This window comes from Ictalurus punctatus, chromosome 21, assembly GCF_001660625.3.
Source record: "Ictalurus punctatus breed USDA103 chromosome 21, Coco_2.0, whole genome shotgun sequence".
NCBI lineage: Eukaryota > Metazoa > Chordata > Actinopteri > Siluriformes > Ictaluridae > Ictalurus > Ictalurus punctatus.
Genome location: NC_030436.2, coordinates 12,764,603 through 12,791,369, shown reverse-complemented (window position 1 = coordinate 12,791,369; position 26,767 = coordinate 12,764,603). Strand labels below are relative to the sequence as shown.

The window sequence follows — 26,767 nt, the reverse complement described above, 5'->3', positions numbered from 1 at the left end:
TGTACTGTTTAAGTGTATGAAACAATGAGAGAGCCAAGTAGTCATAAAGGTGTATTTACACCACAGGAACCCCGATGGAAATGCACATGTATTTATTGATCAGATTTACCTTGGGGGAACTGAGAGATCTTCGCATGCCATAGACTGATGGATCAACATAGATTCCATCATCCCGGAGCCGACCGGGCACTCTGTCAAACCGCACACTAGGCGAGCGTGCTGGCGAGATGAAGTTTGGGGGTCCGGGTGAGTAGGCACCTCCCGATGACGAAGAGGGCGAGCGTGGCACAGAACGTGAGCGTGGCTGCAGCGAGAGACGCCTCATGGTCCCCTGTGTTGACTCTAGCTGGGTGTAATAGGCAGGATGTGGTCCAGGAGGACCCATCATCCACTGGGGCTCACGGGGAGGCACATAGAGAGCAGTGTCCCTCAGCGAACGCCGCTTTTCTTCTGCAGTCCAGCGGGGCGGCATCCTGTCATAGGCAGCTGACATGGAGCAGATGCTGTCAGGCCGAATTCCTGGAGGGTACAGTGGGTACTCTTCAGGGTACGGAGGGGCACCATACGTGCCGTAGTAGTCTGCTGAAATGCCTCGGGTCATCGTGTAATACCGTGATGGACTGTAGGGAAAGATGGAAGAGCAGAACAGCACAGAGATCATCCCATCTATTCTCAGTCAGGATTCCACCCCAAGCAGGCATGTGCTGATAATCAGCTGAACGATACAGAAGAAAGCTGCTTATATAGACAGCATTTGGGCTCCAGAGGTAGAGGTAGTCCCTTTCAGTGACAGCTGTATGAAAAGGAAACTAAAAAAGAAAAAACATTCCCCATTTGGTCACCTGCCAATTCCCACTCACCAGTCGACTCCTCCCACTATCATAAGACAGCTACCAACCCTGGATGGTGAAGGATAACACACACTTCCTCTGACACATGACGCTAGCCAACTGTATCTTTTTGAACTGCAGCTAACGCTACGTCACAGGACAGCTGCCTTCTGCCCTCTTTTGAATACATGAAGGACTCACAGATGTCCATGACTGGCTAGAGTTGCTGTGATTGACAGGGTATACCACCTAATATGACATACATTAATTTTAATATTACAATAATACCTTTATTGTGCATACATACCTCCGCAGGTCCTCTTGAGGCGGGCCGCGCCGCTGGTTCACCCACTGCTGTAGCTGTGTCATGGAGCTCTTCCTCTGTGCCATCCTCTCAGGTCCCGTCCTGGGCACAAAGCCCCTGCGCAACACCGTGTTGCCTTGTGGATCGGACTGCACTTCACGCACCTCTCTTATGTTCTCCTGGGAAGGGAAGCCTGAGCCATAGTTGCCCCATCCGTTTGGATGGTGAGGAGGTGGGCATCCCCTTTCCCCAAACCGGCTGTCCATATCGGTGGACACTGGTGTGGTGGGAGCCGGTATTGCTTTTCTTTCTACCCCATTTACTCCTTGTTTCTGAGGCTGATGTTGCTCAGTCCTGGAGTCCTCATCTTCTGGACAAGAGTTGGTCTCTGGTGCTTGCGTCACTGGAACGTGGTTCTGCTCGTCTGTAAGGACGGACTCTGAGGTTTTTCTGCGGAGTCAATGAGGACAGAAAAGCTTTGTATTACATACAATTAAGTGCACCATTGGATTTCTTCATAATAAAATGGTTTATTCAGAATATTAAAGAAAACTGCAGGATATAAATGTACATATGGTTGCATGTATGCATATGTGTGTGTGTGTGTGTGTGTGTACCTAATAGGGGGTGAAATGTGGACCTTGGCTGCCTCACTCATGGCTTGAACCCACTCCTCCCTATCCTCTGAGCTGTCAGTGCTGAAGTAGTATGTACGAGTCCCAGCGTGTTCTGCCTGCAAACAGAATGCAATACTGCCTTTAGAGTCCTGCTCTTCCCCCTTCTCCCCCTCCATGTCTTCTTCCTCCACCTCAAACCACACCTGCAAGACAGAAAAAAAGAGATGAAGATTATTACACAATCTCCAGTTGGTCTTGAGTGCACCATAAACACCTACATGCAAAAAAAAATATACAAAGCCTTGATTATAATTCTCTTGAGTTACAGTGAGAATTGCATTCCGTTTGCATAGTATGTAACACTGTATACTGGTTAAAATCATACACAATCTCATATACAGTACATTTTGACATTCATTATGATCATAGCTAATTAAATAAGATGGCGTGCAGTGCGTCCAGAATGCTTTAAGCATACCACTTTCAGCTCCTGCCTAATATGGAAATCTCTAAATGTGGTTTTGGTCATGCACGGGGTCATGCAGGTATGGAGAAAAGAGCACACACACACACACACACACACACACACACACACACACACACACACACACATACCTACTAAAGAGAGTTCAGGCAGAGTGGAGACCAATTCTCTCAGGGCTCCTCAGAGGTTTGGGTGGAGGGAAAAGGTGGGAAGAGACTGGGTGAGGACAACAGGGTCAGACATGAAGGTCAGCAAGAGGTCACCTTGCAGGGTTAAGTGGCTTTATTAATGTAAATGGGTTTTGTGTATCAATTTTTTTTTTTTTTTTAAGAAAAAAAGAAGACTGTCTGGATCAGCTATCTAATAATGAACAGAACAAGAGGGTTAAATCCAGGTTTAATATCCTGAAAGAGAACTCAGTTAGTAGTAGGACTGAGCGATATGATAATTATAATATCATGACACACTTTTTGAGATTTGGTGGTATCATTTTATAACTTTAGTTTACATTTATTTTAAAATAACAATTACAATTTAAAATCTACTTTTTAAAATGGATTTAAAACATTAAGATTTTTTTGATTTTTTTTTTAGATAAATGTACTCCTGGCAGTTTGTTAAGAAACCAATATATCGTGTACTGCATCATGATATATATTATTTTTGCCATATCGCTCACCCCTTAGTAGATTTGTGACATCATTATAGTGCAGTGCTACAAAACAACTTCTAATTATAAACATGCATATTTTAAAACATGAAACTATTGTGAGTTAAGGTTATGATAATACATGTAATAAATGTAATTCAGTGAAAACACAAAGCTTAGGTTAAATACACACACACACACACACACAAATATACATAGTACACTGCAGTTCAGAGGGTGCAGCACATGGGGGCAACAGAGTTACTTAAAACAAAAGTTACACAGAAAAACACTTTTTGTATATGCATATACAGTATACTTACAAAGTTCATCATCTAACCTTTGCCTGAAATATTTAGGTACAGATAAGGGACCAGGACATGAACACACTACATGACCTGGGCAAATATTACCTTTATTGAGAGTGCTTCTATAGCACTTCTCTAGTGCTTCTCCAGCAACTTGCAACACATATTGACATGCGACAAAAGTCTACCTTATAATCAGGAGTTCATTACCATACGCAAACATCTATATTATGTAGCAGTGTCTCTCTTATAAACAGACGTTTTCTTTATCTATAACATTTCTTACATAGAAGCTCAAGACTCATCCATGTCTTTTCAACCTGATTACAAATCTGTACTGAACTGAAACAGTGATTTCATAACCCCAAAACTTAATTCCCAAAGGATTTTATGTGCATAAATAAAAGCAGTCTATTGTTCCAATGCTGTGTGGGTGTGTACCACTTACAATGCTATGGCTTTATGGCACCCAGTTAATCCAGAAATGTGAAACACAAAGCTAAAGCCCTGATTTTACTTAATCATGGCTACTATTGAAATTTCGGCCCATTAATCTTAAGCAAAACACCATGAAGACAGCTATGGTGATGAGGGTGTGTCACCCGTATACACAATGAATCACAAACTGCTATAATTACACTACTGGTACAGTATGTGGCCTCATCAATTGCATTGAACCTGAAACACATGCCAAAGACGAATGAAGCGAGCAAGGAACTTTGAGTGTCACCCAAGCAATTGCACTCCTACGCTGCTGCATAATAAATGGTTGGGCTGCACTCTAGATGACTTAGCCAGACCTAAAATAAAACTACTTATAACATACTTTCAGTGCAGAATATGATTATGCTGACTGATTTCAGACATTATGAGGCCTGCAGTTCACTGGGCGCTTTCATTCTTGTTGTGAAATAATCTGCAGGTGACTTCAGCCAGAGGAATCACAAGAAAAATCAACTCACGCATTAGTGTCCAATCAGTCGCTCATTTTCGGCTAATATTTGTGAAACACAAAATTCAGGAAGGTCAGGATAAGCAACTAACATGACTGAATGGTGACAACAGTTGCTTTTAATGCTTAACCGTTAGTGGTTAGTTCACGACTATAATTAAGACATCAATTTGAAGTGGCTGTGGTTTGGTTCAGATGTGGACTTCACATTAACACTGTTGACTGGCACTGTGGACTGTGAGCAGATGAAGCAGAGGACAAGTGCATACTTCTCTGTCCTATCGTCTTTAAACATTGTTTTGCAACTTTTTTTCAACAAGCAATGTCATTACATTACTAATAAGACAAGAAAGGGCAAATCTATGAAAGTATATGAAAACATTATCCTTTCTTGATGAGTTGCCTTCAGCTGTTCCTGTGAGTTGCATATGACTGGCCAAAACAAAGCATCTGTTACAGAAGCATGACATTTTGAGTTTAGAAAACTATAAGAGACTCTGAACTATAGCCAGTTTTTTTCAGAGGTTGATTGGTTCTGCTACAGTGTGTATTTTGTGCTTGGAACCATCCCGAATTTTTTTGTTGAGCTCTCATCCGGATCCGGACCACTGTCCACCAGTTGACAACTCCTGATCTAGAGAATCAGTCTTCCTTGTAACATTAGCAATGTTTACATACATCCTATTAATCCGTTAATTATTAGACTGATAACTCAATCGAAAAAGAAAACACTCATGCAAAAAAATATCCAAATGAACAAAGTGGGTAATCCTTTTAATAATCCATCCATCCATCCATCCATCCATCCATCCATCCATCTATCTTCTACCACTTACTCCGGGCCACGGGGAACCTGGAGCCTATCCCAGGGAGCATCGGGCACAAGGCAGGGTACACCCTGGACAGGGTTTTAATAAACCATTAGCTAAAAAAATAATTGCCATGTAAACGTAATTACTTTTACTACCAGAATGAGTTAGTTTCATGGTAACACATTGTTACTACATTTTTTGTGTTATTACCAAACAATTTACTTTAATTTTGGTAATAGTAGAAGATAAGCAAAGGCATAACACCAATGGATAATATGTGCATTTTATTATTTTGAGCCAGCTGTCAGTCAATCTCTGTTTGTTTAATAATCACACTTAGACAATAAGTGGTGCCATCCGAAAAGGTTTGCCCTGTCGTCCGGAGATCACAGGCTCAAATCCTGAGGATGCCACAGCTATCTGTGGAGTCCAACCCTACATCTCAATCACATGCTTTACAACATGTACTAAAGGTATGCACTGTTAATACAATTCCTTTTCAATACTTCTTGTTCATACGCACTCTCAGTTAGGAAACTATCAAACACTCCTTTGATTTTTGAAAGGTATTAGGGCTTGGAATTTGGCAGTTAAAATCTGAACTCTTGAGATATTGTTCTACTTAAAGGTCAAGGCTCCATGGCTTTATGTTTGCTCTTTTTAAAATGTCACAGTACCGCTTTCCTATTCCATACAGTCACGTGTATCACACCTCACTGACTCTGCCTTAACAAATTTCACACGCGTGCATGACTTCTAATGATAGGATACACTTAATATAACAGGCATTTAACAAAACTGTGTGAATAGACAGGACAAACAGTGTGCCACTGACTCACATAAAAACGTTAGGTCAGCTGTGTGTTGTTCTATTGAACTGGACAGCTCAACATGATGAAACTAGGTCTGCATACAAATGATAAAAAGCTAAAGAGGAATAACTAGATATTTTACTTGTCGGACTCTTATTTTGGTCATGCCTTTGAAGTCCTTCATCCAAAACATACAAACATCCAAAATAAATCTCATTCCAAGAGCCATTAACTTGCTGTCTTGCTGTCTGCTGCCATGCTATTCATAGACACCAGATCTTAATTATAGCTGAAAGTCATCACCAGGCTGTGAACAGACATGGCTGATACATCATCATTCCCCAGCATGTGTGAGAGGAGTGGTGCTTTCTCGAGAATGTGCGCTCAGAGTCCCCCACCGGAGTATCAGATAGAAACCGAGAGGGATTACGAGCTCATATCCACCGGAGACGAGGCAATAGCAAAAAAGCTTTAGCGTTTAGCATGTAAGATACCTTACACAACTACTGTATGCCTTTCCTTCAAGGTACACAATCAATATTATACTCCCCATAAAAGTGTGACTTTGGTCAGACTATAACAACACACCACAAACAATCTGGAAGACGAGGAGACAATGGCATGAGCCCCGGCCAGTTTTTTACGATGTATGAAGCAGAATGTTGGTAATCTGAATCGAGCCTGTTGTTTTACGCAGTGCCAAATGTTCTCTTGTTCTTATGGGACAGTCACTGAGGAGTGCCCTTGGCAACAGTAAGCACTACACTATTCATCTATTCATCAGTAGGAAGTGAAATGTTTTCATAGCAAACAATCAGAAATCTTTTTAAATAAAGTATTATTCTATTGTTGATTGGACAGCTCTAAGGAAGTTGCAGAGTTTTTTCTAAAGCATTATGCCAGATGAATCATACATGTTTACTTTGATAGAAAGCGAGGATATCAGCATTGCTTTCAAGCAGAACAATCGAGTTAAGGAGTTACTAATGTGAGATTGAGGAAAGGGGGCGGGGCTTATGGAGAGTCCGGTAATATGGGAGCATTCAAAACACCCGTCAATCATTCCAGATTCATATGTCGATTGGCACATCTCCAGAATTGGCTTTCCTGAACTGAAATATGCCTCTCTGTTGCATTTATCTCAATCACACATAAAGTTAAAGCATTTTTTAAAATTGGGTTTAGAAAATCCAATCCGACTGCGGTGCAGGTGCATCATGGACATTTTGACAGTTAATGTCTGAAATGATTAGACTTACATCTGTTTATGGCACACAGCCATCCAACATCATGATCAATGCTTGACATTCATTGTGTGAGGAATTCTCTCAGCTAGTGAAGCTTAAGAGTTGTTTAGTCACATTAACTGCATTTATTATACTGGCTTCTTACAAAACCACATCATTGTGGTGAAATATATGTATGCTTTCTTAAAATCGAGGCATCAACGTTTATTAAAGGCAGGAAAAAAAATTGCCAACCTGATTTTTTTGTCCTAACGTCCAGAATTCAGACACACCGACATCCAACAGATTTTCCAAGATCCTGAGCTGACCCTCTTTCTTGTCACACTCTCAGCATGTATGTCCCTCTCTCCACCCAGGTATTTTTCTTTAGTCATGCATGGTTAATGCAGCGGAAAGAGCAACAGATGGAGTCTGTGTGGACAAATAAAATCTGGCAGGAGTCACACCACTTGATGCTTGCTGCACCCATCACCAACCGTTACAGCGCTCGCTAGTTCATATTGCTCCCTCCAGCACCAAAGGTACTACGATTAGACAGACTTCTGGTCTTGTGAGTAAACAGCTGGAGACTTACAAACTCATAGCTCAAGGCGAGGGAGTGGCTGGCTACAGTCTGCTCGATGCGCTAAAGTGTTGACAACGTCATCTGCATGAGCGCAAACAAGAATACAGAGGCTAGAGTAATTACTGATTACTGTGACCAATAATGACTAGGCAACTCTGAGGGAATGATTGCATGGGTGTGTTCAGTCTCCAGCTCTGTCTGCCTCATGCACGCACACACCTCCTTCCTGTGTCAGGACGCTTCCTGAGAGTTGATCCATGCTGTGAATAAATAGACAGTGCCCACGTGAATGATAAGAGTCCTATACCAGCAGCCATGGGACAACAGTCTTAAGCAACTGGGAACAATACAGCTAGTTCAGGTCATCACAACCCTTCCCACTGGGCAAACATCCTGATTTCAGTGATATGACGTGCCCTAGATTTGGTGATACGAAACTGGGTCATTTGCTAATTATCAACCAACTTCAAATAACCATGAAGATGTATGGTCCAGGGTGTATTCCTGCCTCGTAGCCAGTGTTCCCAGGTTAGGCTCTGGATTCAATACAACCCTGACTGTTTACTGAGGATGCACTAAAGAATGAATGAGTTTTAATTACGGCAACTTAATGTTCATTTTGGTGGTGCTTTCTCAATATTATTGGGTCAGTTGGGTCTGGGTCTAACACTACAATCTGGTGTTACACCCACAGGGGTTTAAAGTAAACAGTGGCGATTTCCTGTAACCTGTACACCATAATCATCATCCTCCACATCTCGCAAATTTTTCCATGAACATACGGAAATTTAAGGATGCCCAAAAACAGTGTAATAAAGGGCATTTTACCACTGCACAATGTAACTAATACAAATCATTTGGCACCAAAAAACTAGACCTATGCTTTTTAGATTGGCCTCCAGTCCGGTAGCACATGGTCTGGTTATGCGTATGGTACCTGTTCAAGATTGGAATCAACAGAAATTATAACATTTGGGACTGGGAATAGCACAGAAACACACTCGCACATGCGCACACACACAGAACAAGAGACAGAGAGAGAGAGATAGAGAGAGAAAAGAGGAAGAAACACAAAAACAATAGTAGTCTTTTGCTGCCATGTTTATGTTGTCAAAAATATCTTGTTTTATTTTTTATTTTATTTCTCAACTTACACACAGGCTCATATTGCTAAAAAAAAAAAAAAGCACTAAAAATGATTTTTATGGCATAACAGGAGCACAAATGAACTGAAACGGTTTTCTTTTCTGATCAAATGATGTGCTGATTTTAATACTATTAGGGTTTTCAGTGTAATATATATTTAAGTTCATCAACAGTGAGCTGAAATAAAAGAACTTTTCGTTTTATCAGCAACAAAATGCAAAAAATACAACATAAATATTTTCATTGTAAATCGTATAAAGTGGTCAAACTAACAGACAAATGAAACAATCCAAGCACTTCTGTCCATGGTGGACTTGTTGCTCTTCTAAATGCAGGTTTGTTTGTTTGTTGGTTTTTATTAACTGCCATTACACGACTGGTTCTAATTCTAGTTGGTAGAACTTAATTACACCTATAACTCCAAGTACTTTTGCAACTTTTGCTCAGTCCTTGTTTGTGAATGTGCAGTGGACAAGGTCTCATTACAAGCGTCCTTCCACAGCTTATGATGGTGCTACACAGATCTTTGTCATCGATCCCAACTCAAAGTGCAAATCAGTGTCACGCGCAAACAGGCTGCAGCTTGTTTCTTATCAGCTTGTCTCCCCGCGTTCTGGGACAAGACTGCATTCTGGGACCGAACCAAAAAAAAAACAATTATGTGAAGAAGTTCTCCATATCAGATCAGATCACTCCCATATCAGTACTACAAAACAGAAATCCTTCCACTGTTGAAACAGAATCAGGGTTACTAACAAGAGGATATGATTGCTTTGATCTTCTCTTTCCCATGCGACTTCCTATGCATTCTAACTCAATAAAGCCGGACATCATGCATGTCCCAGCTTAATGACTAGGATAATGACAACATCAACAGATAACACATCTCTGAAGGTAGATTTTTTTTTTTCTAAACCAATTGCGGTTACAAAAACAGATCCATCCGCACTTCACAACAAGTCATTCATTAATGAGATTGTATGATTATGTTGGAGTTCCTAGGTTTAAAAAAAAAAAAATATATATATATATATATATATATATATATATATATATATATATATATATATATATATATATATATTTGGCTTCTTCCTGCTCTGTAAGGCCTGCAGAGGGAGACAGGGAGAGGGAGCAACCTCCCAGTGGTTATGCAACCCCTCTTCATCAATATTCAAACAGTGCTATTCTCGGGTGAAGGATGACGCTCTGTGTGTGTGTGTATGTGTGTGTGTGTGATACTTAAGAGTCGACTTATGAAGAAAAAGAGAGATAATGAAAGGGAGCATAACAATTACAAGAGATGTAGAAAGACAATGTACAGTCAGCATGTAGATACAGCGGTAAAGCATATGTGTGGGAATGTGTATAGTGTAATGTACAGTATAATGTTTTTGGCTTTGTAACAAAATATTCAGCATGTAGACCAAACCTAAAGGATCAGAATACTGCATGAAACTCTGACAAAGCCAACATGAAGCCTTATGAGCTACATGACACTGGAATATTACTATCAGAAACAAGATATCCCACCTATTCAAAAACAAGGAAGTAAATCCTCACCAGCCTCAGGGCCCGTCTTCAGTTCTGGTGATCAACCAGGATTAGACAGAACCGACAACGATACATTTGAATTTGTGCAACCAGAGTAAGGAGCATAAGATGCTGGAGGTGATGCTGGAAAGGAAGCGGTGGCTGTCAAAGCGTCTTCGATTATGCCTGGGTGAAATCACCTCTGGCTCTCAGTGCGTGGTTTAAACCCAAACACACACATTGCCAGCGCATAGCGTCTCGTCAATTCTTGTTTAATTATTAACTTCGTGCATAGACTAGTTAAAAAAAATGCTGGTTGTAGGGGGCGTGACATCGTCGTCTCTGGACGCGTCACAATTCATTAGCACTCCTCATAAATAGAAATCACTCTCGCAGGGATGAGCAAAGTAATGACATTGAATCAGTGCTTATTTTTAACACACGCAACTCCACCTGTTACACGGCATATTATACGTGGAAATGTTTTTCAGATGAACAATCACCTTTATACCTTCTGCAATTTCAGGTGCCATAAATCAGATTTAGGGCTGCTTTCATGGAGGCAGTAAATATCCTGAAATGGGTTTTATTGAAGCAAAGCCCTTCTCCACCCCACCCCTCAGATACTTTAAAAGCCCAAGTCAACGGTCACCAATGTAGAGTTCCTGCCTGTAGGGCCTGTGGGTCAGTTAAAACTGAGAGACCTCGTAAAAAAAAAAAAAAAGAGAGAGCGAGAGACGGTTTTATCGGAAGTCGCTGTGAACCTGCGCGGACATGTTGTGAAGAATCTCCACCCTGCGCCTGAGGAGACCTACACAGCTGGAGGGCAAAACTGAAAACAGGACCCGGTGTGAAAAAAAAAACAACAAAAAAAACACAGTTTCGCATTCTTCACACGCCGAGGCAACTCATGGAACACACCCGGAGTCTCGTATGACATGTTCCACAATGATATTTGCCTGTGGATATACCAACGATGCTCCTTTACTGAAGCCAGTGGCTGTCATTATTAATCCGAATAAACTCTGTTTACTCGTCGTCAAACGTCATCTGTATCACCGCAACACGGTGTACGTATTAACGCAGAAACAAGAACTCCTTTCCGAATCCTGACCACTACATCGCAGTGCTTTCACTCCAAAACACCTGACGCAACCCAGTTAACAAGCCTTCTATTAGTTTCAACACGAGTGTAGTGTAAAACACTACCACTGTGAAGTGTTACTCCGGATCTCAGCTACGAAACTCTAAACTATTACATGTGGCAGCACAACAACTCACTCCTCACTGTACACCTGCCAAACCTGTTCTGCTATAGACGGATGACAGACAAATCAAAAACAAGCCGAAGAACTTGGACAACAGTGGAAAATTGAAATGTATGGTAATCAAACAGACCCATATCATGGTTTTCCATACAGCAGTCTATTTAGCTGTGTGCTTTCAAATATTCTGATGTTCAATGACATAATACAGTGCACTATGCAAGTACTAAATGAATAGCATTTTTTTAAACAGACTTGGTAAGAAGTTTGACCTTAGTGTAAGTAATGTAAAAATAATATTTTAACTTGATATGCTTGTTTTAAAAAAATATATAGTCTACCCAGTTTTAAAATGTCTTGTACATAGAGTGCAGCAGTGCATAGTATAATACTGTGGTTTATAATAATAATATTAATAATAATAATAATAATAATAATAATAATAATAATGTGTATAGACGTTATTATAGATACAGAAATCACTACCTGCCTCAGATCACTATGAAAGCAAAAATATTGCACCCTCATCACATCTCTCTCTCTCACTGATACACACAGATTTGTCTTACTATCTGCATGAGGACCTTCCACTGACATCATTATTAATGCAGTTAATAAATGCTGTGCTACACATAAATCTAATCCTATCTTAATCTCAGTAACCAAAAGGAAACTTTTAGGCTTGCTCAGTTCATTATTATTATTATTATTACTTTGCAGTATTTGTTAGAAGAAGGAGAAGCAGTTTCCCTTGTGGGGAGCAGATAGTTAAAACTATCAGTTATTCCTATCCGTGTGGGGACATTTGGTCTCTACCAAGATATAAAAACATATCCACACATCCTCAAACCTTTGACCTCACTGGAGCCCCAGCATTCACTCACCTTAAAGGCGAACTTGCGGCTGATGTTGTCTGAAGCCTGGATTGGTCCGATCTTAAAGCTGAGGAGAGGAAGGCTTCCCAAGACAATTTCTTCTTTCTCGTCTGGATGGCATGAAAAAGAACAACAACAAAAATAAGATTAGGGCTGCGAAAAACTCCTCGTAATGCACAAGTTTTTTTTTTGTGTGTTTTTTTTTAAATCCAAAAATACAATCCAACCCACAGCAAAACAAGGGGCGCTGTTAATACGCAAACCACGTCTGAGTCACAGTGACTTTCCGCTAGGAGTTCCTCTGAGCTGCTGCAGCAGTATAGCGTAGCGAGAATGGAAAAGTAAACTCCAGAGCAACTGCAGGCGAATCTCAATATAGATATCCATTTTAGTCTGGCAGTCTAGCGTTGACAAGGTGCACGCTTTCCAAGGGAAACGGCATGAAGTGACAGCGAGGAGAGAGCGACAAAGAGCTGGGAGGCAGGGAGAGAGGAAAGGAATGACCGAGTAAAGCACTTGGGTTATCTAAATAATGCAGCGCCGTGTTAATTTTTAAACGTGGGAGCAAGCGAGTGAGCAAGTGAGTGAGCGAGCGAGGCAGGCAGGAGGATTCAGATTCGGTGCTCTCGTATGTTCGTCATCTCTTGCTGAATGTTATTGCTGCTGCTGTCAGAGAAATGGATGCCCTTCTGAGAGAGCATGCAAGGCAGAGAGAGAGAGAGAGAGAGAGTGTGTGTGTGGGTGTTAGAGAGAAAGAGAGAGAGGATGGGTGGTGGGGGGGGGGGGGTGCTGTTTGAGAGCGAGAGAGAGAGCGAGACAGAGATATCAGGTATTCAGGACTCAGTATTACAGGAATTCTGGCATCCATCCAAGCGTACTGTATCTGCACCAGTCACAGGTACAAAGGAAGAGCTCGGTCACGCACAGGTGAGAGTAAACAAAAACACCCAGCATACACACACACACACACACACACACACACACACTCACACACAATCCAGGAACTCATGTACATGTACAGTATATCATTTATTTCAGTGTAATACATTTAAAAAAAAAACTTTTCTATGCTAGTATGCATTAGAAAGTCTAAAAGCCTTTAAAGCAACTCTCAGAAAACGACTTTATTTCTTTACTGTATGTAGCACAACCTTTCTTGCATGAGTAAAGGTGATTGGTGACGTGAAGTCAAATGATTCCAAAACAGAAAAAAAAATACATAAGTAATAAAGGAGGGGGAAGGAATCAAATGATAAAAATCTAATTATTCAAACATTTCTGACATTCAAACATTTATTATATAATATAATACGCAATATAATACTTTAATTTGGAAGATAGTGTTTTAAGAAACTGCTCACACTCTGACACACACACACACACACACACACACACACACACACACACACACACACACACACACACACACACACACACACACACACACAGACACACACAGAACATACGGACATAGAAACTGTCAGACTACCAACCTGTTAAACCACTAAACTAATTTAAATGTGTATTGTTGAACTCCTGCACAAATCATAAAACTCACCTACAACAAAAACCAAACAAATTACAGGAATGAAAAATGACACCTACAAACACAAAAGAAAACCTCAGGCATGAAAGCCTGCTCTTTAAGAAAATCAGCAGATTAGGCCAGTTGATAAGAGCAACCTGTCAGGAAAAAAAAACACAGACACATAGATCTTACACCTTTACACACTCATTCACATTCACGCGCAGTCTACACACCTGTTATTTATACACACACGCATACATGCTTGTGAAATAGCGTGTCAACATGCCATCAATCACTGGAATGCCAGATAGCAGTAAAAACAAAAGCAAAAATATTTTCTTTTAGAAAAAATCAGGGTTTGTTTTTTCAGACCATAACATACTACATGCTTTGACACAAAACTCACACTCTGACTAAAATTCCCAATTAATCTAGAACCTAATTCTGTTTTGGCCAAAAGCCAGGCGAGTTTAGGCTTTACCAAGCAAAAATGGCTTGGCCTTGTTAAAAATAGTAATATCAGGATTATATTAAAAACTCACGGCTCCAAAATTCTAACAAAATCTAAACTAGCCAAGCAATGGAAGCCCTAAGCGGCCATCATTGTTATTTAATGTTTATTATATTGTGATCTCAACACAATTTTCTCGATTTTACTTTGAGAAAATCTCACGCCTTGTGAATGGGATTGGTGTTGTATGCACATTGGCGTCTTCACAATCGGCATCATCAATGTAATAATTTCCTGCTGTAGAGATGGACTTTATCTGCGCATTAAGAGAGGTGGATGTCCCCTTCTCGGGTGCCGGACACTAATGTAGATGTTGTCAATCACTGACAGACACAGAGCTATTTCAGCTCGAGTGAGTCTCTGATCAAAGTAAAAATGAATTTGTTCATCAATGATGCTGCTTTTGCTGCCTCCAGAACAATAAAAATAACATGTTATGTCGAGTACACAGAAATAGTTTTCAGTCTCTTATCCGTTCTCTCTCCTCCTCCATAGCTGGCATGCGGCTCTGATCTCTACAGTGATGACCAGCAATCTATACTCTTCATCTATCAGAATAATTTTTTTTCGCAAATTAACAAAACTGCCTCTCTTTCTGTCTCTCTGTTCCCCATTGTAGCCAGCAGACAACTTTGATTTCTTCTGTGACGACCAGAGCCATTTTTCACTAAGTCCCCCTTGCTGGAATGACAAGCAAGGCATTAAACTGCTCCGTCACACATTCCCCTCCCCTCTTTTTCACAGCACAGCCGGGGGAGATGAAATCAGGACGATAAGGCAACACTGGGACATATCCAGGAAATTAAAGCACATTGAAGGAGACGGCATGGACAGCAGCCAGCCTCTGTGTTTAACTGACTGTTGTTTGAGTAAAGCACAAATGACCAGTGGCGTCCCAAGAAGTCGCTCTACTTACAGAAGAAAAGAAACTTCAGCCTCCTGGAGTGAGTTTCCGCCTCCATTCAGTAGGCTTCTCTAATTCATTTATATAATTATATAACTGGCTTAAGGCACAAATCAATTGACGAGATTGCGCAAAATGAACCAAAGGACATGAGCAAAACAAACCTCTTACTGTGAAGTCCAGCTAATTTCCACTAAAAATTTCAGCGTCCATTAAAGCAGACACTGCATGTAATTACTAAGTTATTTTAACTCTAAAAGATAACAAACAGAATCAGTGATCCGGTTCTTATCGCCACAGGAGAGAGGAAAGGGGGTGCAGAACAGAATAATTAGCCAGAGAGACTCAGGCAAAGTCAACAGGTTTGAATCATGCCATTTACACTGGCCTCGCTGGACTCCCACACATAATTATAAAATCTGCTTAGCTGAATCATAAAAATAAAATAAAAAAACATGGAATGAGGGCACGGAGGACCATCAGTGAAGCCATTAGTGGCCTATGTCTATTTTATAACCTTGCATTAAACTGCTGTGTGATGAGAATGCGAAAGTGCTAACAGGAAGGTTGGAATCCTACAGTGTTTGTTAACCATATTACACAGGTGAATCCTTCATGAATATTCCATCAATCCATTTTCAGTACTGCTTATCCTACACGGTCAGGTGACCCCACAGGTTATGGTTAGGAGTGCCAACATTTTTGCCACATGTCTATTTAGGAAAAATACCAACTTTCCTCTAGCTGTTTGTGTAAATTTTTAATTATACTATCCTTTGGGTCCTGCCAGTGGGGTGTCAATCATTCTGAAGTGAAGAGTGTGGAATATAAACACATTTTCATTCAGTCAGATCAAACACACAGACCAAACCCTCACATAAACAAGTGCATCTTGTGACTTTTGTCTGGTGATCAGCCAGCGCTCAAAACTTCTGCAGCCAGTACTGTAACTGTAAATTAAATTCCATACACTTCTACAGTACATATTAATGAACACAATCCTACTAGTCAAATATTAGAACTATTATTCGAATGTGTATAATAACATACAATAACATGCAATAAAATGTATAATATCCATACAGCTTTTTATTCTGAACTTTCTCTGGCAGAACACACTGAGTTTAAGCTGACATTATTTATAGGCTGGTTTTGTAGTTTTGTTTCTTGGGTATATATATATATATATATATATATATGCATAAGTAAACAATTGCCACACCATCCAACAATATAGATGGGCTGTAGGCCAACATACTCACAAAAAGAAGCCACGGGAGGCAAATCAAATGGTTCACAGCTGCTCAGTCAAACATTCTATTGTACCAAGTAACAATGCGCTGGAGTTTTAAAAGCCTGTAAATTGCCAAAATATGTGCACCCAACAACATCAGGAGGCAGACTATTCCAAATCTTGTGTGGAGAATGGATCTATCGAGTAGATGGGTCCTGGCCATTGGAATGGAACATGCTGGAGTGTCGAGACACACCCTCTAGTGGTTCACCCTGAGGTCCAGATTTGAGTAATTGAGGTTTGGATTAAACCAATTCAAATGACCAGGCAAACAGGCTATAAAGCTCAATAATAAATATAATGTATTTGATAATGGTGGGTCGTAATTTCCACCGACCATAAACAACAAACAACAACAACAAAAAACAGACTGCAGACCTCCTAGATTTGATTTATGGACCATGGGAGGTCCTCAGACTGCACTTTGAGAACCAATGACCTAGAGCAGGGTATAGAGTATTCAGAAAACCAGCCCGTAGTCCACTATACCTCCATCATCCAGACCCATAATGCCTCATGTCCTTCTAGATGCCACTTTGAGCTACAAGTTATACATTGAAGGAGCCACCCTCTTGGAAGGAGCAACTTTACGGACAGTACATGCATTCAGAACGTCCATCAAAACTTTGGCAAAAATCCCATTACACTGGGAAGCATTTGGATGCAAGGACCAATTACATCAAGGAGTTAAATTCCACTGGAAAATGCTCTTTATGTGCTTTATGCGGTTGTTGAGGCAGGCTAGAGAGCTGTGTTTACAGTTCATTTCACTTTAGTACAGTTTAGATTCTTTTTAACTGACCCTCAGTTTTTAGTTAATGTTGCTAATACTTAGTACTGCATGTCAAGGTTGGTATGATTAGCTTTGCAATTAGATTTGTGTTTTGTTTGTCAGGCTGTATTTATCATGATGTCACTAGTTTGAGCTTTATCTAAACTCAAAGCTTTTTTTTTTTTTTAATTTAGACATGTTATTGATGATTCCTGTTATATGAAATTTAAAAAATAACTTGTAATCTCTACTGTAGTCTGACTGATTATTATAGGGATAGTACTATAATTGTTTGTAATAAGTATTAGTATCAGCAGCAGTAATGTACTTGCACTTGCAGCAATACACATGTCTCAGGATCATTCCTGTTCTACAATTACATTTATATTAGCTTAGATCTCACTGCTTTGCCCAGCAAAAGTTGCCTGCAGTTTGGTTCAACTGAATTATCAGCAGTGCAGGTATATACATAATGTACCATGGAGATCCCCTGTATCTGTGCATCGGGCAGGGGAAAAAAACAGCTTTTCAATATACAGCATGTAAAAATCCAGCATCAAATGCGTGGGATTCTTTCCCTTGGGGAACGGCAGTGTATGAGTTCAAACAGTCAGTAGTGGGTGGAGAAACGCAGGTATTCCCATATGTTAGAGCGGGTTTAGCAAGCTCAGAGGTTGAGAGAGAGAATAAAGTGTGAGGTCAGATGAAAAAGAAGAAGGATTTTGGAAGCTTTAGCGTCATGATACCGCCATTACCACATCAGTAGTGATTTATAAAGAGGGTAGGTCTAGTATGGACAAAAGGTTCTTTTGGTTCAGTGTTTACAAACGGATTACTAGTTATAAAAACTGTGAGCAGTTTCACTTTTATTGAATATGGAGGAACAATTGATCAGAGAGCCAGACTGGAGTGACTGGAGCAAAAATTTGCAGTCTGATCTGCTCTCAGTCCTGAGGGGGTAAATGGACACAGGGGACACCTCTCATTACCTTACTGGAAGATTAGAAAAAAGTTGACTGGTCTGATGAAATGTAATATCTTCTGTGACAGTAGGGTCAGATTAATCAAAGGACCCAACCTGTCTTGTGGTGGTGTAATTGTGTGGGGAATGTTTTCTTGACACACATAGGGCCCCTTAATTCCAATCGAGCATCTGAGTATTGTTCATTATCATTAACAATCTTCTCACACACACACACACACACACACACACACACACACACACACACACACAGAAACACTACATAGTTATTGTCCCTAAGACTAATCCACCTTCACCACTGCTAATAAACCTTTTGTCTCTTGCTTTTAAAAACTGCATTTTGTTTGAAATGAAACAGGATTTTCCTCTTCAGCACCAGGAGGCTGACATTCAAATTACAGAATCCTCTCATACACCCCGAAACATTCTGTACTGACACCTCTGAACAGTTAAAAAGTCCACAGCAATTTATTCATTGAAAAGAATGAGCAGGAAAGAGTCAGAGGCGGTGAGTGTTACACTGCTGAGGATTGTAGTTGACTGAGAGAAAGAGAATGAGATTTGGGAAAGCCTCGCTCACACTGACAAGTCTCCAGCTGATCCCACAGCACCCCAACCTGCATGCCAGCTTTTCAGCCCACACTTCCTCTTCAGGCCCTCTTCAGATAAGAAACGCATAGAGCCAAGCATCCAGGCCACTAGGGGGCATTAAATAAGATCAGCGTTACAACACTGTGGTGAACTTCTCCACAATAACCCCACGTAACCACAAACGACACGTCTCAGTAATTTAGACATCACAATATCAACCTGGATGCAACTAATATTTCAGCCTCACTTTTCTATAGACTTATAATCACAGCACACATTTACTTCTGTATGTACCATCATGTTTATGTATTGGATGTGTTTTACCAACACTTGTGTCTCACCTTCAACCCACATGACTCTGGTGAAAAATGACTTTGTTTTTATCATATATGTAGAGCTATAGTCGAACCCACAATGGATCTAAAAAGTCTATACACCCCTGTTAAAATGGCAGGTTTTTGTGAAGAAGAAAAAAAACTGGTGTTGTGGAATTATTATCAGACCATAACACATTTTGCCACGTGGTCTGAGGTGATTTACTTGAGTTTGGATGTTTTTTGTGAGAAAGGGCTTCCGTCTAGCCACCCTACCACATAGCCCAGACATGTGAAAAATATGAGAGACTGCTGTCACATGCAGAGAGTAATCAATACTTGTCCTTTAATGTTGCCATCAATCACTGGAATGCCAGATAGCAGTAAAAACAAAAGCAAAAAATTTTATTTTTGAAAAACTCTTGGGGGGGGGGGGTTCAGACCATAACATACTACATGCTTTGACACAAAACTCTGAACAAAATTCACTCGTAGAACCTAATTCTGTTTTGGCCAAAAGCCAGGTGACTTTAGAATTTAACAAGTAAAAATGGCTTGGCCTTGTTAAGCTTAGTAATATCAGGATTATATTAAAAACTCCCGCTCCAAAATTCTAACAAAGTCTAAAATAGCCAAGCAATTGAAGCCCTAAGCGGCCATCATTGTTATTTTATGTTTATTATATTGTGATCTCAATATAATATCTTTTTCTTCGAGAAAATCTCACGCCTTGTGAATGGGATTGGTGTTGCATGCATCTTCACAATCGGCATCATTAATGTAATAATTGCCTGCTTTAGAGTTGGACTTATCTCCGCAGTAAGAGAGAGGGATGCTGGACACTAATGTGGAAGTTGTCAATCACAGACACAGAGCTATTGGCTAATTGCTTCGGAAGGTACCGCTTGAAGTACCATGAAATAGTTTTGGACCTCAATTCCACATGGACATTCTCACTGTGGTTGCTCGGACTACGGTTGCTGCGATGGCCTTGGGACTGCAGTCACCACATGAAGTTTTGCACTCAGGTCTCCTTTGGTGAACAGTGGACTAGTTCAACAAACAGACTTCACATAAAACCATAATGAACTTTCTTTTACTTTCACACCATCCGTCGTTACCCAGATGAGGATGGGTTCCCTTCTGAGTCTGGTTCCTCTCAAGGTTTCCTCCTCATATCATCTTAGGGAGTTATACCTCGCCACCATCACTACCGGCTTGCTCAATAGGGATTAATCCACACACTTAAAATCTGTATCTTGTGTTTATATATTTCTGTAAAGCTGCTTTGAGACAATGTCCATTGTAAAAAGCGCTATACAAATAAAATTGAACTGAATTTCACCTCGAGTGAGTCTCTGATCAAAGTAAAAATGAATCTGTTCATCAATGATGCTGCTTTTGCTGCCTCCAGATCAATAAAAATAACATATTGTTATGTCGAGTACACAGAAAAATTAAGTCATGATCACAAGAAAACAACTTTTGATATGTCGAGATCACGAGAAAGTTAAGTCAAGATAAAACAAGAAAGAGAGAAAAATAATAATGCATAGCCGCTTAAGCCTTCTGTACCAAGCACTGGACATAGAGTTACAAAAGTTTAAAACGTGTTTACCTTTTTGCTTGGCTATTATGGATTTTATTCATTTTAAGGACAGGGGTGAGTAAACTTAACTGTGAACGCACACACACACACCACCATGAATAAATTGCTGTGGACTTTTTAACTGTTCAGAGGTGTCAGTACAGAACGTTGTGCTGTAGGTCTCTTGACAGCCTCCCTGTTAAGACTTTGTCTTGTCCTTTTATAAATTTTAGAGGGACGTCCCGTTCTTGGCGATGTCACTGTGGTGCTCTGTTTTCTCTATTTGTTGATGATGGCCTTTATGGTGTTCCATGGCATATCTAATGTTTTGGAAATTCTTTTATACCCCTTTGCTGATCGATACATTTCAACAAGTGAGATACCATACGTGCTTCGTAAGGTCTTTGCGGACCATGACTTCAGCACTTGGACGAAACCAAGAAGATGTTTAGAAAATCCTACAGAAACAGCTGATCTTTATTTGAGGTTAATCAGAATAATTTCATTGATGACAGCTGTATGATGATTACTTTTAAACACGTGTTTGAATGTGATTGGTTCATTCTGAAAACAGCCACACACCCAATTATAAAAGGGTGTGCACACGTATGTAACAGGTGATTGTATATTTTTTTTTGTAACATTGTTTTTTTATTTCACACTGAGGTTTCATTTACATTTTTTACATCACAAAAACCTGCCATTTTAACAGGGATGTGTAGACTTTTTATTTCCATTGTATATATCATAATAAATTAAGCTGCAGCCACTGATCAGCGTCTTTATCATGACAATGACTGGGAAAACTATGATTGGTGGAGGATTAGGGGAGGAGCTAGCTGATATCTGTCCTCAGAGGCTGTGCTGTTTGCATGACCTTCATGGTTAGGTCAAAATGAGAAGCACTCCTCCCACACACACACACACCACCCCACATACATACAAACCATAACCCAGATGTGTCTGAAGGCTGTCTACGGACAGATGTTTTACAATGACCTCGTAAACTTTCATCATAAAACACACATTTGATCAGCCATGAAATTACCCGGAAATGTGTCTAAGTAATGTCCACTTTTAAGTGCCCTTTCATCCCTTTCACCCTTGTGATGTATGTGTTACTCACAAAGATTCAAATCCACATGTAGGCATTTGAGCAATGTATGTAATCTCTAGTATCATCAAACTAGTCTGAAATTATACATTTATTAAGGATAAGATATACAGTTAATTTCTATATATTCAAATGAATCCATTCAGAACAAATACCTAAGGCCAACCGTGCATGGGAGAGTTCTGAGATCTACTGCAGCAAATACAAATCTAACGTCTTAAACTAAACACACAATAATGTTACACATAAATTGACCATGAAGAACAGTGTACTCTCATCAGTCTGTAAAGAAATAAGGATTTGTATAACAAACATTTCTGCCCGACTTAGAGGATAGGCCAAATTTCGAATCACATAAACAAACTCAATACAAATCCAATTGCTTTCCTATTGTGTCATAGTTTTCACAGTATAGCAGCATGTTAACCAAGAATTTTGACAGATTAGTTGTGAATCATGCTGTCTGTTGTGTTTAATGTAAGACCAACTTATCTGCAGAACAGACAGGATCAGAGGACACTACATTCAAATGAATACAAAAAAAAAGGATCTGCTCAGTTGTAGGTAAATGGTATTTGGATAATCAAATCGTGAAGGTGTGGTCACCACCAGCAATACCAAAATAGAACGATATTAACATAACCACACAGAAAAATATTTTCTCAACCGACCTTTATAATAGAAGAGACATCGATCTGTGAGCACAAACCAGCGCTTGTTCCACTGCTTCACACCACTGCTGGCCTGAAATAACAACATTATAATCATTATATTCCAACTCTAACAACAGCAAATCATCATTATGTTTAGTGCCAGATGGTTGTTATATAAGACAGGAGGACTAATATCTAATATCTCTCGATAGATTGACTTTGAAACTATTAGCAATACATTATATCAATAGGTCTAACTGATGGCATAATAGGAATGATTACATAGGCAGCTGCGTTAATGATTTAAAAGATTTGAATGCGTTTCTCCTCTAAACAAATTTTAGGGTTAAAATATAACAGAGTAAAGAATCCATCTGGCTGGCATTCATTATGCCTATGACTGTATTTTACTGTATTTTACATGATGATGTCTTACAGATTCGTCAACAAAGTGCACATGTAATCTGGGGGGGGGGTTCACTCTGGGTAATCCCCTGACAAAGATCTAATATAAATGATAGACTGCAGGAATATGTAGTCTGGACTAGAAATACTGTAAATCAGCCCTAAACTCGTACCATTCTATGAATTTGTCTTACGCCCATGGCTAGTATTGTTGCTCTTGATTCCATAGAACTCTAAAACAATATTTGCTAACAATAAATAGTCTGATGTAGATGCCAAAAATGAAAGCATTATATTAATGCGTTTTTAGCTTTGAAAGACAGGAGTGCGTAGCCCTGCTAGCTCATTCATACTAGCCCATTTATGATTATGTTTAACTGTACCAACACTGAAGATAACAAATAGCTGGGAAAGTCACACTTGTTCACTTTGTAATAAACAACTTGTACAGTAATCTTAGAAAGATGGCCTCTATAGGACATCAGCACAGTAAAACCAAGCAGTTTCTTTGCATATCCCAGCCTGGAAGAATAATGAGATCAGAGAACAGGGTTAGGCATGGTACAGCACTCCTGAGTCCTGTAGAAGCCTTTGCTCAAGGACTCCTAGTGGCAGTTTGGCATCTGAACTCTCAACCTTCCCATAAGTAGCACAGGACCGTATTCACGGAGCCACCACTGCTCACTGTATTCTTGCACTTTGAGATGAGTAAGCTTAGCATTTTTTTAAAAACCCTACACACGTGTACATATAATTTAAACATATGACTGAAATAATTGTCTTTTGCAAAAACTGATGTCACAAGTAATATTTTCTTAAACAGTGGTTTCCTTTAAAATATCCATAATCAAGTGTTTCTGTGCAAATTTACTGGGCTTACCACAAATGAAACCCTCATCAATACTGAATCCAAAAAATGTCCTGTGTTATTTCAACTAAGCTAAATTACTTTAGGCTAAGGGAGCCAATATGACATGGTCAGTCAGTGTGAAACTTTATATGCTTGGCTTAGTTTTTCTAAACATTGAAAATTCATATTACTGATGCTTCCAAGTGGTGCAACAGAAAAGAACGTGAGTTTGATTTCTGACAACGGAACAGCCATCTGTGGACAGTGGCCGAGGGAGCAAAATTGACTGTGCTCTCAGGATAAATGGGATGGGTATTACTCTCTCTCCCCTGTCAATCACAGCAACACTTGCCAATCGTGGGTGGCTGTGAGCACACGCATGTGGAAACGGGCAGATAGCTCTTTTCTCGGGGTGTGTTATGTTGCCCTGTGACGCAGCACGAGCAGCCTTTAGAAAAGATGCCGTTTGCTGGCTTCACGTGTCTCAGGGCTTTCAGCTGCAGTTGTTGTCTTATAATAAATGCAGGTACCCAAATTAGGAAGAAAAATATGCTTTTTTTTATATGATATATTCTGATTCTGGTCATGACCTGTGAGTAACAAGGTGAAATAACCGTTTTAGTTAGTCCCCATCACATGACATTTATTTGTGCTCTGACACACACATTTGACCTCAAGAAGAACACAAGCCTGGGAAGAGGTTTTGTGTGAGTTCTAGAACTAGAAATAGAAATTATACATTGCAAAATGCTGTAAAAGAAAATGATAGTATGAGCTGTTTATCTGTTATGTAGGAAGGTATGAGCTGTTTATCAGTTATGTTAATTATAACACATCAGTAAATTGTCTCAATGCAACATTGCTCTCACAAACTTACCTGTTTACAGAGCCAGCCTTGCTTAGTGACTTCAGCCTTTGGGTTACGGCGCATGGAATTGGAGCGCTTCCCAAATGTCGCAGCTCTCTTAGGCGTCCGTGAAACCAGCTACATAGAGGCATAAGAGAATGTTTGTGCTTTATTGAACAGCAGACATAAACACAACACATAGACACATGTGGTTGATGGATAATAATCATACTGGGTTGTTGTGATACAATAAATTAATTTAATCAGGTTTTTTTTCTTCATTGCATAATTCTGTGTTTTCCCTGCTCACACACTTGACTCAGCTCACACAGGACATTTAGTAAGTCAGGCCACATGCAAATGTAAAACACATTTTTATTGTTATGCTTAGATTGTGAGGAACATCCGGTATACAAGTCCCTGTGAATGAGCTGTTACTATAGAAACGGTGCTGCATTAGAACAAGCACATTAATATACAGTAAACCTGTGATAAGATTTACAGCTGAAATGACTGTCAGAGTTGCTGTTATAGAAAATGAATCCGCACGTTCAGATTCGAGAATCCAACAGCACTGTGATATAAGGCTGGTTATCTCTTCAACTTGATCCTGGATTTAGTTATATACCTTCTGCCACAAATTCAGCAACTACTACATTGCCAATGGCCAGTCCCCAATTATATATCATCCATATCCTCTACATATACACATGCAAACTGGGCTGGTTTAGCAGTGGGCATGATGTATACATGGGAAGCAGTGCAGAAATATAACCTCCTGCAACCTAAAATGGCCACCACAAATAAAATCCTCAGTATATACCTTCTGCCAAAATCCAGCCCTATTATACTGTAGCAGCCAAATGTTTTTAAGTACATGAAAAAACTATACTCAATTTGCCGCATCCACACTTTTTACTGTGGATTTAATCTAAACCTGACTATTGATAATCACTGAATATTTGAATTTACTCAAGACAAAGTTTCACCTCTTTTCCTGTTTTTGTTGTTTGTTTATTTGTTTGCTTGTTTGTTTGTTTGTTTTTGCAGTGTACTGCACTATACTGACCTGTGAGTGATTCTGGGCCTCTGGGGTTGAATGGGATGCCATGCTGAGGTTGTTGGCATTGCTGTTTGCCTCAACGGCGTTATTTGAAGGCGCTCTGCTGCCCGTCTTGCCATTCATGTCCGAATCCAAGCTCCTGCACACACACAGGTACAAACAGTGCGCCATCACCTTTACGCAGAGATCGTTCTCAAACCAATACACGCAGGGAGCGCACTGCAAAAGAGGACGACCCAAAAAATCCGAACGTTACAGAAGGACTATGGGAAGGAGGCAGACGTGCACACATGGAGCCACGTTATTTTTATCCTCCACTGGCAAAAGCACAAGGCCGCACCCCAGAGGCTGTGTTTAAGAACGGGCGATGGTTTCAAAAGAATGTGATTTGTAGCAGTGTCCAGAAGACAGAGGGAGAAAGAAGGGACTGCACATTGCAGAGCGACCATGCATTCGTCATTCAATTATATTGATCCCTGGTCTGGATTTTCCAAACCCTCTCTAGAGGCCATTGATCTGCTGACCAGCAAGACAGACAAATTTACAACAAGTCTTTGAAGCTTACAACCAACTCAGACTGAAATATGAGCTTGATTAAATAGGAGCAGCTCTTAACCAATAGGTCTAACAGAGTTGGATCATTCAGGCTCCGAAGGTATTCACTCAAGCAATCGGGTAATTCATGGGAGCAAATCATAGATGATTGAAAATTATGGTCATTTAAAAAGCTGAGATGTTATAATCTGATCCAAATATACATGTAAAACAAGAAACACGTCCAGTCAGTCATCACAAACTCTGTGGCAAACTAGATGCCCATACAATGGTAATGATTAGCTCACTAGCACATGATCATGCCCATACAGGAACCTAAGCTTATTCATTTGTTTTCATTTCAATTGAGATGCAAAAATTCCACTGTGTAGAAAATTAAATGCATCAGACCCAGCGA

General features: G+C 40.0%; 1 protein-coding gene and 1 long non-coding RNA gene across 17 annotated transcripts in view; one reads left to right on the top strand and one right to left on the bottom strand.

Moving 5' to 3' along the window:
* Positions 1-26,767, bottom strand: part of plekha6 (pleckstrin homology domain containing, family A member 6) — a 103,010-nt gene that overhangs the window by 19,200 nt on the left and 57,043 nt on the right. For 10 of the 15 annotated variants that reach the window (XM_053673997.1, XM_053674001.1, XM_053674000.1 and 7 more), the window contains 7 exons: positions 25,822-25,954; positions 24,783-24,890; positions 22,669-22,741; positions 12,409-12,509; positions 1,752-1,954; positions 1,138-1,584; positions 110-620 (listed from right to left, as the gene is read on the bottom strand). In XM_053673997.1, the coding sequence (XP_053529972.1) occupies positions 110-620; positions 1,138-1,584; positions 1,752-1,954; positions 12,409-12,509; positions 22,669-22,741; positions 24,783-24,890; positions 25,822-25,938 (1,560 nt within the window). In that variant the 5' untranslated portion in view covers positions 25,939-25,954. Of the gene's footprint in view, positions 1-109; positions 621-1,137; positions 1,585-1,751; positions 1,955-2,366; positions 2,452-7,249; positions 9,635-12,408; positions 12,510-12,630; positions 12,902-22,668; positions 22,742-24,782; positions 24,891-25,821; positions 25,955-26,767 lie in introns of those variants that run through there. The other 5 variants (XM_053673996.1, XM_053674002.1, XM_053674004.1 and 2 more) reach the window with 5 other exon arrangements.
* Positions 10,905-17,588, top strand: LOC128628906 (uncharacterized). Of its 2 annotated transcripts, none has more exons than XR_008393156.1 (2): positions 10,905-11,638; positions 15,058-17,588. It is a non-coding gene; the product is annotated as an uncharacterized LOC128628906 (long non-coding RNA). The 2 variants fall into 2 exon arrangements; XR_008393155.1 differs by lacking the exon at positions 10,905-11,638 and adding an exon at positions 13,199-13,326.